Source organism: Podospora pseudocomata, assembly GCF_035222375.1.
Source record: "Podospora pseudocomata strain CBS 415.72m chromosome 1 map unlocalized CBS415.72m_1.2, whole genome shotgun sequence".
NCBI lineage: Eukaryota > Fungi > Ascomycota > Sordariomycetes > Sordariales > Podosporaceae > Podospora > Podospora pseudocomata.
The window spans coordinates 83,990-97,283 of record NW_026946364.1 but is presented as its reverse complement, the minus strand read 5'-3'; the positions used below and the strand labels follow the sequence as shown (position 1 = coordinate 97,283).

General features: G+C 54.3%; 7 protein-coding genes across 7 annotated transcripts; 3 read left to right on the top strand and 4 right to left on the bottom strand.

Annotated features, from left to right (window-relative positions):
* Nucleotides 1-11: 11 nt before the first annotated feature.
* On the bottom strand, nucleotides 12-1,441 carry QC762_100680 (uncharacterized protein; the record flags this gene model as incomplete). Its single annotated transcript, XM_062884448.1, has 4 exons — nucleotides 12-599; nucleotides 653-979; nucleotides 1,030-1,284; nucleotides 1,339-1,441. 4 exons carry the CDS (start codon nucleotides 1,439-1,441, stop codon nucleotides 205-207), a joined length of 1,080 nt encoding a protein of 359 aa, XP_062747217.1. The 3' UTR covers nucleotides 12-204.
* Nucleotides 1,442-2,010: 569 nt separating this feature from the next.
* On the top strand, nucleotides 2,011-3,706 carry MCA1_1 (Ca(2+)-dependent cysteine protease; the record flags this gene model as incomplete). The annotated part of the gene is made up of 3 exons (XM_062884449.1): nucleotides 2,011-2,951; nucleotides 3,014-3,622; nucleotides 3,681-3,706. Exons 1-3 carry the CDS (start codon nucleotides 2,237-2,239, stop codon nucleotides 3,704-3,706), a joined length of 1,350 nt encoding a protein of 449 aa, XP_062747216.1. The 5' UTR covers nucleotides 2,011-2,236.
* On the bottom strand, nucleotides 3,010-5,093 carry QC762_0025950 (uncharacterized protein; the record flags this gene model as incomplete). The annotated part of the gene is made up of 3 exons (XM_062883150.1): nucleotides 3,742-5,093; nucleotides 3,450-3,647; nucleotides 3,010-3,374 (listed from the first exon to the last, which is right to left on the bottom strand). Exons 1-3 carry the CDS (start codon nucleotides 3,956-3,958, stop codon nucleotides 3,010-3,012), a joined length of 780 nt encoding a protein of 259 aa, XP_062747214.1. The 5' UTR covers nucleotides 3,959-5,093.
* Nucleotides 4,657-5,071, top strand: QC762_0025960 (uncharacterized protein; the record flags this gene model as incomplete). Its single annotated transcript, XM_062883151.1, has 2 exons — nucleotides 4,657-4,759; nucleotides 4,974-5,071. 2 exons carry the CDS (start codon nucleotides 4,657-4,659, stop codon nucleotides 5,069-5,071), a joined length of 201 nt encoding a protein of 66 aa, XP_062747215.1.
* An 809-nt stretch (nucleotides 5,094-5,902) lies between the features above and the next one.
* Nucleotides 5,903-8,474, top strand: QC762_100700 (uncharacterized protein; the record flags this gene model as incomplete). The annotated part of the gene is made up of 4 exons (XM_062884450.1): nucleotides 5,903-6,439; nucleotides 6,500-6,753; nucleotides 6,809-6,892; nucleotides 6,945-8,474. 4 exons carry the CDS (start codon nucleotides 5,903-5,905, stop codon nucleotides 8,050-8,052), a joined length of 1,983 nt encoding a protein of 660 aa, XP_062747213.1. The 3' UTR covers nucleotides 8,053-8,474.
* Nucleotides 8,475-8,511: 37 nt separating this feature from the next.
* On the bottom strand, nucleotides 8,512-10,515 carry QC762_100710 (uncharacterized protein; the record flags this gene model as incomplete). Its single annotated transcript, XM_062884451.1, has 3 exons — nucleotides 8,512-9,341; nucleotides 9,396-10,307; nucleotides 10,394-10,515. 3 exons carry the CDS (start codon nucleotides 10,513-10,515, stop codon nucleotides 8,816-8,818), a joined length of 1,560 nt encoding a protein of 519 aa, XP_062747212.1. The 3' UTR covers nucleotides 8,512-8,815.
* A 759-nt stretch (nucleotides 10,516-11,274) lies between these two features.
* On the bottom strand, nucleotides 11,275-11,575 carry QC762_0025920 (uncharacterized protein; the record flags this gene model as incomplete). Its single annotated transcript, XM_062883149.1, has 2 exons — nucleotides 11,275-11,447; nucleotides 11,512-11,575. The coding sequence occupies 2 exons, from the start codon at nucleotides 11,573-11,575 to the stop codon at nucleotides 11,275-11,277; spliced, it is 237 nt and encodes a 78-aa protein (XP_062747211.1).
* Nucleotides 11,576-13,294: the final 1,719 nt, after the last annotated feature.

Sequence of the window (13,294 nt, the reverse complement as noted above, 5' to 3'; positions counted from 1 at the left end):
TATGTGTGTGTTGGTGCTCTAGTCCTTTTGCCTTTATGGTCTATTGCTACCACTGGCCGGGTACATGTACTACAAGCGGCACGCATCATCACAGCACCATAGTCAACATGGGTCCTAGATGCAGTGTCATGACCAAACGCTTCGATTTATGCTGTTTACGCAACGCTTGCAGTCTCAGACGGAAAACACTAGACGACCAGATATCTAGTCCTCGTCATAGTAGGCCTCCTCATATTCCTCCTGGTACTCCTGTCTCGCTTCCTCGAGCTCTTCCAGGTCACTACTGCTGGCACTGCTCGAAGCGGCATCTTCCAGAGCCTCCTCATAAGCTTCACGCGCTTCCTTGAGCGACTCGCGATCACTGCTGTCAATTTCCTCGCCGTATGCGTTATGGGTAGGGATGTGACCAGGTGGGACATCGCCGTATCCAGCGGGCTCATCATAAGCAGCCGGGGGGGGAGCTGGACTCTCGTCGCCATAGTAGTAATTGTTGGTCACATACGTGGGGCCAGCAGCAGGAGCGGCGGCGGCGGCAGCAGCAGCAGCAGGAGCATAGCCACCCGAGTTGCCGCCATGATCAGAATCAGAGTCGGAGTCATCTAGAACAAAGTCAGTCGGACGCCTTGATTGTTACGTGGAAGGGGATACTGACTGAGGGCATTAGCCAGCAAAGCACCACCAATGGCTCCGGCAGCGACACCACCGGCGATGGCCATCGCGTTGCTGCCCTTCTTCTCCTTGTGTTCGCCTTGGGCATACGGGGGGGCACCATATCCTTGAGGCTGGTAGCCACCGCCGCCATACCCAGCGGGGGGCGCATAACCACCACCGCCATACCCAGCGGGGGACGCATATGTCTGGTGTCCACCATAGCCTCCCGAACCATGGGCACGAGTGCCGTCAGAGCCATGACCTGCAGCGTCATAAGCCGGTGCCTCCCATTGGGTACGGCCCGTAGCCTCCTCGGCATCTGCTTCCGCTGTTAGTCACTATAAACAAGGCACAATAGCGGGGCGAGGAACTCCATACAGTACCAGCGCTGGTAACGGTCATCCCAACGAGGAACCCAGCCGGAGGGGATGGGCGGCTTGTCCGTAGGGGGTTGGTAGGGCGGCGGCGGGCGTGGGCCTACATTCTGGGGAGGGGCAAAGTCACGGTTCTGCTGTTCGTGCTGAGGAGGAGGAGGGCTCGAGTAGCTTTGATGCTGCTGGTGCTGGGGAGGTGGATAATGGGGGTTGGGGGAGGGACTGCCATATCCCTGATTTTGAGGGGGAGGATAGTTTCCTGACGTAGGTTGTCAGCAGCTGGGCATCTCATACTACTTGGCTCAGAACTGACCGCCGCTGGGAGTGGGAGGCTTCTCCTCCTTCTTGTCGGACCCCAGTCCAAGACTTTTGAAGTCCTGTTCGAGATCCTTTGCGAGCTTCTTGAAGAAGGACATGATGGGCTATACGGGTTGGGCCGATGGACTACTAGTCTGGTGACCTCTAAAGTCCCAAAAATGAGAAGAATAAAGAAGACGGGAGTCAGAAACGACAGCGGCGACTTCTATCTTTCTCACTACGACAGGGAAGGCAGGCTACAATGGCCGGAACGTGACGGGTTTGATGAACCCCCCGGGCTGCCTCCGATATGCCCCTCAATGGGTGTTGGCATGCGGACCCCTCATTTCCCCATCCCCACTCTTTGTGGCATCAAGGTATCGCTCTCCATGCTCCTATACAGAAGGCCAGTTTGCGACCAAAGCACAAAGCTGAGGGTCGGTCATCATGCAGCCAAGGGGAGCAATGGACGCTCGTTTCCGCGAGTTTGACGATGAAGACGAGACCACATCATGCAGATGTAGCGATAGCCCAATGGGCGCGGCGCCTTGTAAGGCTAGGCGCGTGCCGATTCGCTAGGGGCACTCGATTGGGCCCCATTGCGCGGCCCATGGGGGTGGGGTCCACCTATGCTGGGCAGCAGCTCTTTGATAAGTGCCCCGCCATCGCATCCGAGTAGCCGTGCCTGATGCCCCTCGTCATTGCGCCGGGCAGTGAGGCAACCCGCAACTGCGCTGACCTGTTACTGCCGCCACACCTGAGCTGAGCTGACCCACTGCCATTATTCAAGAAGCAAACTCCCAAAACAGTTTCTCTCTTGCTTTTCTCCCCGATATCTCTCTTTGAAACTGCCCTAACTGTCTCTGTCCCTTTCCCGTTCGTTCCCCTCGTTGAAGTATCTCCAAGAACAAAACATGTCGTACGGAGGTTATCCCGGCCAAGGTTACGGTCCCAGCGGCGGCGGCGGCGGCGGATATCAGCAAAGTCCCCCTCCTCAGGGTTATGGACAGTATCCCCCTGCTCAACATGGTTACGGCCAGCCGCCTCCTCAACACCACCAGCAAGGCTACGGCCAGCCTCCTCCTCAGCACGGCGGATATCAGCAAGGCGGGTACCAGCAGGGAGGATATCAGCAAGGAGGCTACCAACAGCAGCACGGCGGATACCAGCCGCCTCAGCAGCAGCAATACTACCAACCTCCTCAGCATCCTCCCCCGCCGCATCTCGATTCCTACGGCTACCCAACTGCCGGTGGTGGATATGGCGGACACCGTGGGCAGTCGACGCGGGCCGGCCCGCCTCCTCCTTCGGGCCACCAAGAGTTCGGCCACGGAGCCCCCGCCGGCTATACCTTCCAGTACTCCAACTGCACAGGAAAGAGGCGTGCGCTCTTGATCGGTATCAACTATTTCGGCCAGGAAGGCGAATTGCGCGGCTGCATCAACGACACCAAGAACCTTTCTCAATACTTGATCGAGAACCATGGGTACAAGCGCGAGGATATGGTCATCTTGACCGACGACCAGACCAACCCCGTGATGCAACCGACCAAGCAAAACATCATCAACGCCATGGGCTGGCTCGTGGCGAATGCCCAGCCCAACGATGCGCTCTTCCTGCACTTCTCTGGTGGGTAGCGTCTCGCTTGCTTGACAATGACATTCAGGTGCTGACATGGTGTGTGACACTAGGCCACGGCGGTCAAACCGAGGACCATGATGGCGACGAGGAGGATGGACACGATGAGGTTATTTACCCTGTCGACTTCAAGGAGAACGGCCATATTGTGGACGACGAGATCCACTTCCACGTTGTGAAGCCCCTGGTCGAAGGTGTCCGGCTGACGGCCATTTTCGACTCGTGCCACTCTGGCTCTGTACTTGATCTTCCCTATGTCTACAACACCAAAGGTCTTCTCAAGGAGCCCAACCTGGCCAAGGAAGCCGGCGCGGGCTTGCTGTCGGCGGTGGGTGCGTATGCCCGTGGCGACATGGCGTCCGTGGCCACCAGCATATTCGGTCTCGCAAAGAGTGCCTTCAAGGGCAACGACGCCTATGAGCACACCAAGCGCACCAAGACCTCACCCGCCGATGTTATCATGTGGAGCGGCAGCAAGGACGATCAGACCTCGGCCGATGCCACCATCAACTCTCAAGCCACGGGTGCCATGTCCCATGCCTTCATCTCTGCTCTCAAGGCCAACCCCCAGCAGAGCTATGTCGAGCTTTTGAACAACATTCGCGATATCCTTGAGCGGGACTACTCGCAAAAGCCCCAGCTCTCGTGCAGTCACCCTCTGGGTAAGTTTTTTGACGCTTGGTAATCCTGCAGACGACTTGATGCTGATCGATTCTTTAGATACCAGCCTTCTGTTTGTCATGTAAGCGTCGAACAAGTATCAAGAAGTTACCTCACTCACGTGGGCTCGCATATGTGCCGATATCTGTCCCCCTAGCCTGATTTAATAGAATCTTTTGGAAACCAGCACTCACGCGAGCTCCCACGCGTGTTTCGGTCGAGTGCCACATGTGTCTGGTTGTAGATGAATACCTGAGAAAATCTGCCGAGAACACAACGTTCGTTCTTCGATTATCCAGTCGAGTCATCGGGGAAGAATAAGTGCACGTGGTGGTCATTTTTCTGACAGCTTTCTGGACGGGGGAAATTGCCTACTATTACCAATGTAAAGATCTTGTCCGAACCGCTTCGGACAGTGACTAAGATGCAGATGAACCCCTGAACCTCGGCGCCTCGGGCCATCAGAGTCGACAGTTAACGAGAGCGATGGCCAACGGTTCGTGCTGTGCTTGCATCATCATGAAGGGACGTCGGTTGTTTTTGGTGATAACAAATGCAGCAAATATTGAGAATTCGCATCGTGTTTGACTCTCTTGGAAACGCGGCACCGGCACCTCCCATTGTTTTGTTGATGCAGGTTTCTTCTCCCCTGCATCCATCTCACGAGTCGGCAGCCAATTGACCGAGCAATAGGCCCGGTTTTTGGTAGGGGCATTGCTTTTCACCTTGCACGGTGAGCTCTCGAGTTTTTGATATGAAATTGACCTGTCAATTATCAAAATATGCACAAACACCATGCCTCGCTTCCGAGCCTGTACGTCACGCCGGGCTGGATCCGAGGGGCCAAACTGCTTCCCCAGAAAGAAAAGAAAGAAAAGGCCAGGGAAGCGACAATCGAGAGGGGAAGAGGAGCATCTCGATCCCAAGTCATCCAGACGTCATTGTAATATTGATCCCAGAGAATCGCCAGCCGAGAGCTGAAGGTCGGATCAGGAAGATGATCGGAATTTTTTTTTTTTTTAGATTGCTGTTATCCATGCGGAAGAGGTCGCCAAAAAGAAAAAGAAAAAGGGAAGTGCCCGAGTTCGCCGAAGCCCCCTGGCCGACGATCATTGGACAGGGCCTCATGTGGGTGCATGGTAGGTAATCAGGTGGGGGAAAGGAAGTTGCCGCAGTTTGGTGTTTGTTTTCTTTCCAACCCATGAGAGCATTTTCCGGCCGAGAAAAAGAATCACTTTGCATGCATAATTATTGAAGCACGAAACCTGAATTGGATCCTCAGTCAAAATGTAGGGCAGCCCGCCTCCCGACGGGCGGATGATGATACCTGCAGTTTCACTGACAACTTGACAGATGCTCGATGCTGTGACATCCCGCGCAAATCCATTGGATGCCGGACCCGGCAATCACGATATGGAGATCGACGCAGGCTGCATCTGGCCGAGCTCTAGCGCGGCAGGCAAGGAAAGAAGCTTATTCGCTCTTCGTCGATACCAGCACTCAAATCCAGATTCCGTGAAACTTGTCAAAGCCGTTGTAACGGCAGGCTGTCTCGTGAGCAGGCATGATCCCGTGTTAGCTTTGGATGAGGGGCCCCGTTGGATGAACTGTCATGGCCAGTATGGAATCGGTGTTACTATCATGTCAGAAAGTGCAACAATCTGAAGCTGACACTGCCTAGCAGCCCAAAAACCTCACGGCAGTTCGTCTTGCATTTCACAAAGGCACGACGCAGGGGAGAAGCACCTGGTGATCTACGTCAAAACATCCCCGCCCCCAGACTTTCGGCCCAGAAACCTGTCTCGGTGGCCTTCCTCACCACCTTCGGGACGCACGCAGTCTGCTCGGAAGTCGTGGTGCAGGAGATGGGAACCATCATTGGCCACGAGGGACCTCCTCATGCGACTCCCCTAGCCCTCGTCACGGCCCATGCGCACCATCCCAAGAAACATGCAGCCCAAGGGCGCCGGGCAGGAACCGTAACATGGCGCAAAAGGGATCGACATGCAACCTTGCCATTATCTGTGAGATGCTCGATACCACAGTCACGTTTTCGATCGCCGAGATTGTTGCGGCCATGCTCCTCTTTGTAAGAGTGATATAGAAGGGACCGCCGCTTCTCTCAGTCCATCCCCGTCTCAGTCGGGAGGTCTCAGGTGAATTTTTCTCAGAGCGCTAATCCAACGGGGACCAACCGAGCACCTCAAACTCGTCATATCTGCTTCTGCTTCAAAAGGCCCCATCACGTTCTTTTCGCCGCCCTCGAGGGCCTTCCCGTCACCATGCTTCTCCCCAGCGAATCCGCAAAACCAACCATGTTGGGCTCCGAGTTTGGCACCACGCCAGACACCAAGCCAGAGGTCCGCCTCAATGCCGTCGGTATCTGGTGGATCGTCTTCGGCGCCGTCTGGACCGCCCTTTTAGCCTGCGGGATGGGATATCTCTACACCAAGCGCAAATCACCAACCGTTCGAATCCGTGGTCTCCCCCTCACATTTGCCGGCCTCATTCTGCTTCATCTCTACTGGATCACGGTTCAGATCGGGTATGCCATTGGACCTCTTGCCCCCGAGATGGCCCAGTTTTGGATCATGAGCATCTGGTATCCCTTTGGCATCGCTCTCTTCCAAGCCGGCAACAGCCAGTTCCTCCATGTTGCCAAAGCCCAGAGCAGATTCGCCCGACCACCCAGCCAGATGAGCAGCCGCTTTGACGAGAAGAAGCAGCAGCCCAGGACGCTATCGAGATGGCAAAAGATCAAGGCTATGGAATACCAGACGAAAATGGCAACCTTGGTCACAGTGGGCATGTCGTGCCAGGTAAATATTTTACCTTTCCTTCATTCATGAGTTGGGGACGTGAGGCTAACCATGTGCTAGTTCTTGGTCGTCATGATCATCTTCCTCATCTCCCGCAAGTTCCACTCCGATTTTGGCATTCCCGGCACCGAGGTGTACGGGTCTACACCGGGCGAGATTGCCATGAAGCAGGGTCGTGGTTGGGAATGGTGGCCGTCTCTATTTTGGCAGTTTCTGTGGGCTTGGGTGTTTGCCCCTATTATTCTCTGGCGATCACGCAAGATCCGTGATACCCACGGCTGGCAACTGCAGACCATCGCCTGTTGTGTTGCAGGGTATGGAATTCTTGATACGGAGCACTTCCCAGGGTTACCGCTAACATGGCCACAGACTTCACGCAGCGCCCATGTGGCTTGTTGCCCTCTATGTTCCCGAGATGGCGCCCGTCAACATGTACTTTATTCCACCCCAATGGTATGCCTCAAGCCCTTGACCATCGGCGACTTGTTACTGACAAGAGTTGCAGGATTGCTGTTTCCATCTTCATTATGGAAATCTTTACTGTGTTTGTTCCCTGCTATCAAGTTCACAAGGATGAGGCTTTGGCCAAGGAGACCTGGAGCATCATCAAGAAGTGGGAGACCAAGGGCAAGTTCGGCTCCGATAAGAGCGTGTCCACCGCCGACTCGACTGTTCCCGGCACCCCTCTATCCCCCACGTCAACCAAGGTCGGTCGCGAGTCATCTCTCAACTTTGGCGACCCGTGGAAGCAATCGTCCGTGATGGAGAGCGGTGGCGGTGACTTGGCCATCAACTCGATTCCTGATGACCGCATCTTGACCATGGATGCCCTGGTTCATGTTCTCTCCAAGAACCCTGAGCCTCTCCGGCAGTTCTCTGCTCGCCGCGACTTTTCTGGCGAGAATATTGCTTTCTTGACTGCTGTCTCGGAGTGGAAGGCGTCGCTGCACCCTGCTTTCACCAGCAACCGTTTTGAAGCCCCAGACGACGTGGTCCGACAGGCATACACCAAGGCTCTCAAGATTTACTACGAGTTCGTCTCGCCTCAGGATGCCGAATTTCCCCTCAACCTGGCCTTTGAGCAATCCCGGCAGCTGGGTGGTCTGTTTGACCGTGCCATCCGCGATCTGCTCGGCGACAGCCGCGCCAACGTCGATCCTGTTACCCCCTTCATGTCTGCCGGCGTGCACGACTGGCGGATGCCAGAATCGAGGGGATCCGAGTCAGGCATCATGATCTCTGTCCACGTCGAGACGGACAAGATGCCTGCCGTTCCTGGTATCGCGATCGTCCCCAGTTCCGACGGCAAGGGAGAGGAAGAGGGGATCGCCTTGTCGGTCTCTACCAACAGCATGATGAACACATTCCAGGATGTCTATCAGGGTGACATCCCCGAGCTGTTCAACGCGTCGGTGTTTGACGCGGCCGAGAAGAGCATCAAGGAGCTGGTCCTGACAAACACGTGGCCCAAATATGTCCGGGAGCGGAGGAACTCGGAGTCGTCGTCGGCGTCGGGGACCTCGTCGTCCAACAACACTTCTGACACGGACGGGACGCTCAAATCCAAGAAGAGTTCCAGTTCGAGTTTGTGGAGGTTTTTCAACAAGAGGTGACGATGTCTGTTTTGCTTTTATGACTAGGAGGACGCTGGCACCAGTCTGTACTACACATTGTGTTTTCTTGTTTTTCTATTTGCGATAATGTCTGACGACTTTTTGGGGAGCAAACCATGATTTTACGCAGCCGGGAGCGAGCAGCCTTGATGGCTTTTTGTTGGATGGACGATGAAAAGAGGGGGGAAATCGTCGTGGATGGATAGCTTGTTATACCCGATAGCGCAAAATGTATAATACCTCGTATTCTTAGTATGAACTACTGATGTAGCAAGTAGCAAAAAAGCCGTTTTTGGTCAAACTGTTAAACCGGACGACTGAGTAAAAAACTGCCCCTGGCGGCGCATTCATTTAAAGTTCAAGTTGATAAAGACTGTTCGTGTTGGGTGGACAAAGAAACCGATTCGAGCTTCACTCATCGGGCCGAGGTGTGATCGAGGACTAGCTGAAGTATTTGAGGTAGCTTAATATCGGGGCTGTTATCAAACTACTATCCAGAAAAGCAACATATGTGTACCCAACTTTGTCACGAAGTTTGATTTTGAATAAAAAGTCGACACACCAAAGCAAACAGATACAAAGAACGTAGACCTGGGACTTGTAGTATCCAATTTTTTTTTTTAATTATCCAATATCCCTCATGCCCATTGGGTATTCCAAGTCTATCAAACAGACGGGACTGTACCAAAAAAACAAACTAAACAAATCAACTCCAATATCTTTCCACCTGGGTATATAACATCATTATGCAGCAAACCACTTTTTAGTTCTTCAGTGCCCTCTTAACATCATCATCCACTGGCACGGTGACACCGGCGGCACGCTCCAGAGCAGAGATGCCCTTTTCGCCGTTGGAGCCGTCATCGCTCGTCTCGCCGCCACCGTGGGCGAGCTGGACAGTGTTGTGCTTCCTCTTGTGGATCTTGTCGTCGACAAAACGAACAACGGCAAGGAGGAGGCCGACGGCGAGGACGCAGCAGGCCACGGTGAAGCCGCGGCGGTAAAAGGGGGAGTCCTCGGAGCGGAAGATTTGCGCACCATAAATACCGGCAGTGTTGGCGCCCATGATGACCATAGCCATTGCCAGAGCGCGGACTTCGGAATCCTCGCAGGTGAGCGACATCCAGGCAATGTTGAGAGGGTGGCTGAAGGTGCCAAAAGTCTGGGTCCAGACGACGCCAAAGTAACGCGCTCCCTGGAGTCTGGGGTGGTCGGTGAAGATGCGGTTCAAGACGTAGCCGAACAGATGGCAGGACATGCCAGCAATGACGGTCTCGCCACGGACATCACTGTTGATAAATGTTAGTAAGAATTCCAAAGAATTCAGAGAGAAGGAAACATACTAGTGATCGGATACCCAGGAGAAAGCCCACGAGGTGGGAATCTGCAGAAAGAGACCGACGGAAGCCATGGCGTTGGCCTGAAGCTTCTTGTAACCGAAACCAGAGATGATGGTGGGAGAGTAGGTGTCAAAAGCGCGCTGAGGACCGTTGTTGCAAAGGGTGATGATGACGTGAGACCAGAGGCGCCAGTTGGAGAAGGCTCTCTTGAAGGCATCAATCTTGATGGACTTTTTCTTCTTGCCCTTGGCCGGCTCATCGAGAAGGACACGGGTCTGAAGAATGTGAAGCTCCCTCTTGGTAAATAAGCTGATGCCTGGCAGGAAGGCCGGGCAGGGGTTGCGGAACGAATCGGGGAGGCAGAAACCAAGAACGAAGCCGCAGAGAATGGTGAAGCCACCCATGAGCACAAACAGCCAAAACCATCCAGCCTTTCCGCCAACACCTCCCATGTGAAGAATACCATAGGCCAACAGCTTGGAAGAAGCCTGGCCGAACTGGTTACCAAAGTAGAAGAACATGACGCGCTTGGCCGTCTCAGCGCGCGTGTACCAGGTCGAAAGCGTCCAGAGACCGCCGGGAATGAAACCAGACTCGGTGATACCAAGCAGCAGACGGGTGGCAATGAAGGAGCCATAGCTGTTCTGGAAAGCTTGGAAGGTCGAGACGGTGCCGAAGAGGAAGAGTTGCAGGGTGAGCCACTTGCCGGGGCCGACGCGGTAGAGAATCATGTTGGATGGGATTTCGAAGAGCACGATGCCGAGAGACAGCATCTGCTGACCGACGTTGAACTCATTCTGGGTGATGCCGACATCCTCGAAGAAGCTGTCGGTGATGGCGTTGGAGATGTTTCCACGATCGAGTTGCAGGCAGAAGAAGCCCAGGGTGAGCAGGGGCATAATGATCAGATCGAGCCTAGGTGGGACGGTGTTAGTGGCCGGCTATCTAGGTGTCGTCGGGCAGGTGGGGCGCAGGGGAGATGCAGTAGTGCCAAAACTTACTTTCTCTTTGCTCGTGCCTCCTCCTCCTTGGTCCAGTCGACGCTGAGAACCAACCCGCTCTCGTCCTCGGTGGGAGGTGGGAACGAGCCCGGGTCAACGGTGGCCTTCTCATCGACACCCATGATGGATAGGGGGCTTTGTGTATGGGCCCTGCCGGCGGGTGTTGTGAGTGATGTAGAACTTGGGGTTGTGGGTGATGAGTTGGGAGTATCGGCAGTCGGGATACCCACTCACAAAAGACACACAACCACTGGTTCTATCTGGATCGAGAGGCAAAGGAGTGCCGATGGGACCTGGCCTTATAACCAGCTCGACCAATGTCGCCAAGTAAATCAGCTTCTCTTTTGCTCAAAGTTTTCTTCGCTGCTCTCCAACCCCCTCCCCATGTGCCCGAGGGCATCCCGCAGGCAGGCGGAAAAGCCCAGAACGACAAGGGCAACGAGAGCGGAGCAGCCGCGCAGGATTTCCCTCTGTCTACCGTGGCTGCATCTGCGGTTCTGCACTCTGGACTGGGCCGGGGAGCTGGTGGGCGTCACTGGTGTGGATGGCGTTGATGGTGAAATGCCCCGCGGTGAGCACGCAATACGCCATTGTGGGCGACTGCGCGGGGAGGCGAACGTGATAGGCGGTCGACCATAAAGACTCCAGAGGGCCTTCAGGTCTTGGCTATCCCGCTTCTTCCCCGATCAAACCGACGGTAGCGGGCAGCCCTTAGCCGGCCTGCATTGTTTGCTACGAATTTTCCGACAAGATGCTGACCGTTATCACCAGATTCCACCATTGTGTTTTTTGACTGACGTTGCTGAGAGCCCGAGTCCACCGCTATCTCGCGCCCAGCCCTTCTATCCCAGGAATGGCGTCATGACAGCCTCTTATTCGGTTCAGTGGGGGTTGCCCGCCACAGCTGCCAAAAAAGACAAACTTTGGGGTTTGACATTGGTTCTCGATGGCCGCCAAGTCGTCGTGGCTGTTGAGGCTTGATGCTCGACCGGGTTCGGAGCGCGGAGCCAGCCAATCCAGGTCTTGGGTTCTTGGTGTTCTTGGTGGTCTTGGCCTGTCGTGATTTAGCCAAGACCACTTGGCTGCAACTACACATGGCTGACTACCTTACTACAGACGACCGACACGCTTTCCGTCAGAAATTTCAAATATTGGCCGTAGGATCGCTGCCAGCTCACACATTGGCTTGATAAGAATGTCTTTTTTTCTCCTGTGTGCCCATTTTCAATCAGTCTGACGTGCGAATTGGTAGAACAAAGAGTGTCCACATCTGTCCTAGTTCGAGTTGAGGTGCATAGTCAAGGTTAGGTATTCAACATCCCACCCCAGCTGGACCCTGAATGTGCTAGTGTAGTGTTGGTTTCATTTACCTTGGAGTGCCGACCTAGACTGTTTTTTCGATCTCTCGGGTCTGTTTGGATGAGATTGGTCTCGCCTCACCCACGAACTGTCAGCTCGTCGTTCAATAATGGTACGTATGAAAAATGCAGCGGCACATGCTAGCACACCAACCTGTGGGATCTGCCAGAGGGGCAATGGGAGGGACCCTATCAGAACCTCTCGGATGATTGCCCGCTCCTCGATCTTCTCCTACTATGGTCATCCGTCACCTGAGCAGGCCCTCGACCGTAAAAGTAACATCGACATGCGATGCAATGGATGGCAGCACAAACTAGCGCAAGCAGCAAAGGCTGCATGCAGCAGCAAGATCTTGCTCACAACATTCTCTCATCACCCCACAAGACCCTGGTGCCATCCTCGCTAGACATTTGGCCACGATCAACGGGATGTGCCGCTTGCCTCCCCAGTCACTCACCACGTCGGACCTCGTACGGCGCGGTTGGATTAAGGTCGATGGCCTTGCTTTGGGGTGCACCGACTTCATCTTGGCAAACCCACGTTCTCACTGCCAAGATGTCACCAACCCTCCTTTGGGACTGGGAGCAAAGAAGGGGGCAACTAAAAGATAGAAACGGCTGAGAGGGCTGATGACCTAGACAAACAAGCAAGCCCTAGGCCTTGGATGGGGGGAATTAGCGGGTGGAAGGGAAGCTTGACTGGGGCTTTCCCCAAGTCTTGGATTGTTTTTTCATACGTACCATTTTCATGGTTCAAGTTGCTTTCTTTGATGAAAGCTGAATTGGCAGCAGCCACGCTGCACGTTGTGACACGCCTCCCACGTTTCCTCGTCTGTTGTTCCTAGCTGCGTCGGACTTCCAACAATGGCCATATGTCAGGTTGAAAGTTCCTGAGATGGGACGGGAGCCTTGGGATCTAGACCCCGAATCAAGTAGTCTTTGCACGCGGGACGGAGCTTTCTGCCGAACTGGAGAGATGGAGTGAATTGTTACCTGGAACTTCTCACCGAACCTGACCGGGAGGGTGGCTTCATGCATGCAGAGGACTTGCCGTTCACATTTTCTTCCTGCCTGCAGCTGACTGCCGAGACTGAACCAAGCGCTTGGAGAGAGTATCTGTGGAGATCTGGATCAGCATGAGATGGGATTTTGGGTGTAGTGCCGGGGATCAGTCATGGCATTATCCCATCGAATGGGGATCATGACGGTAGCATTGTGGGGGCAGCGGCTCAGGCTCCCTCATCTGGAAGCTGGAGAATGCGTCTCTCCTAACCGCCACCGAGTCCAGTGTTTTTCTTCCTGTGATGTTACTGTCGTACGACATGGTAGCATGTCTCTATTAACTGCAGATGACCTTTCCGCAGCGAACCGTGTCTCAGGCTTCATGATTGAAGCCCTCTGCATGACATCAGGAGGAGGAGACAGAGGCATCGCATATATGACCTTGAGTCGTCTAGATTGGGACGATCTCGATAGCGATATTTTGTGTAGCAATGTCACCTTCTGATCAGACTGCTTCACTGCAATATGTTAGTCGTGAGAA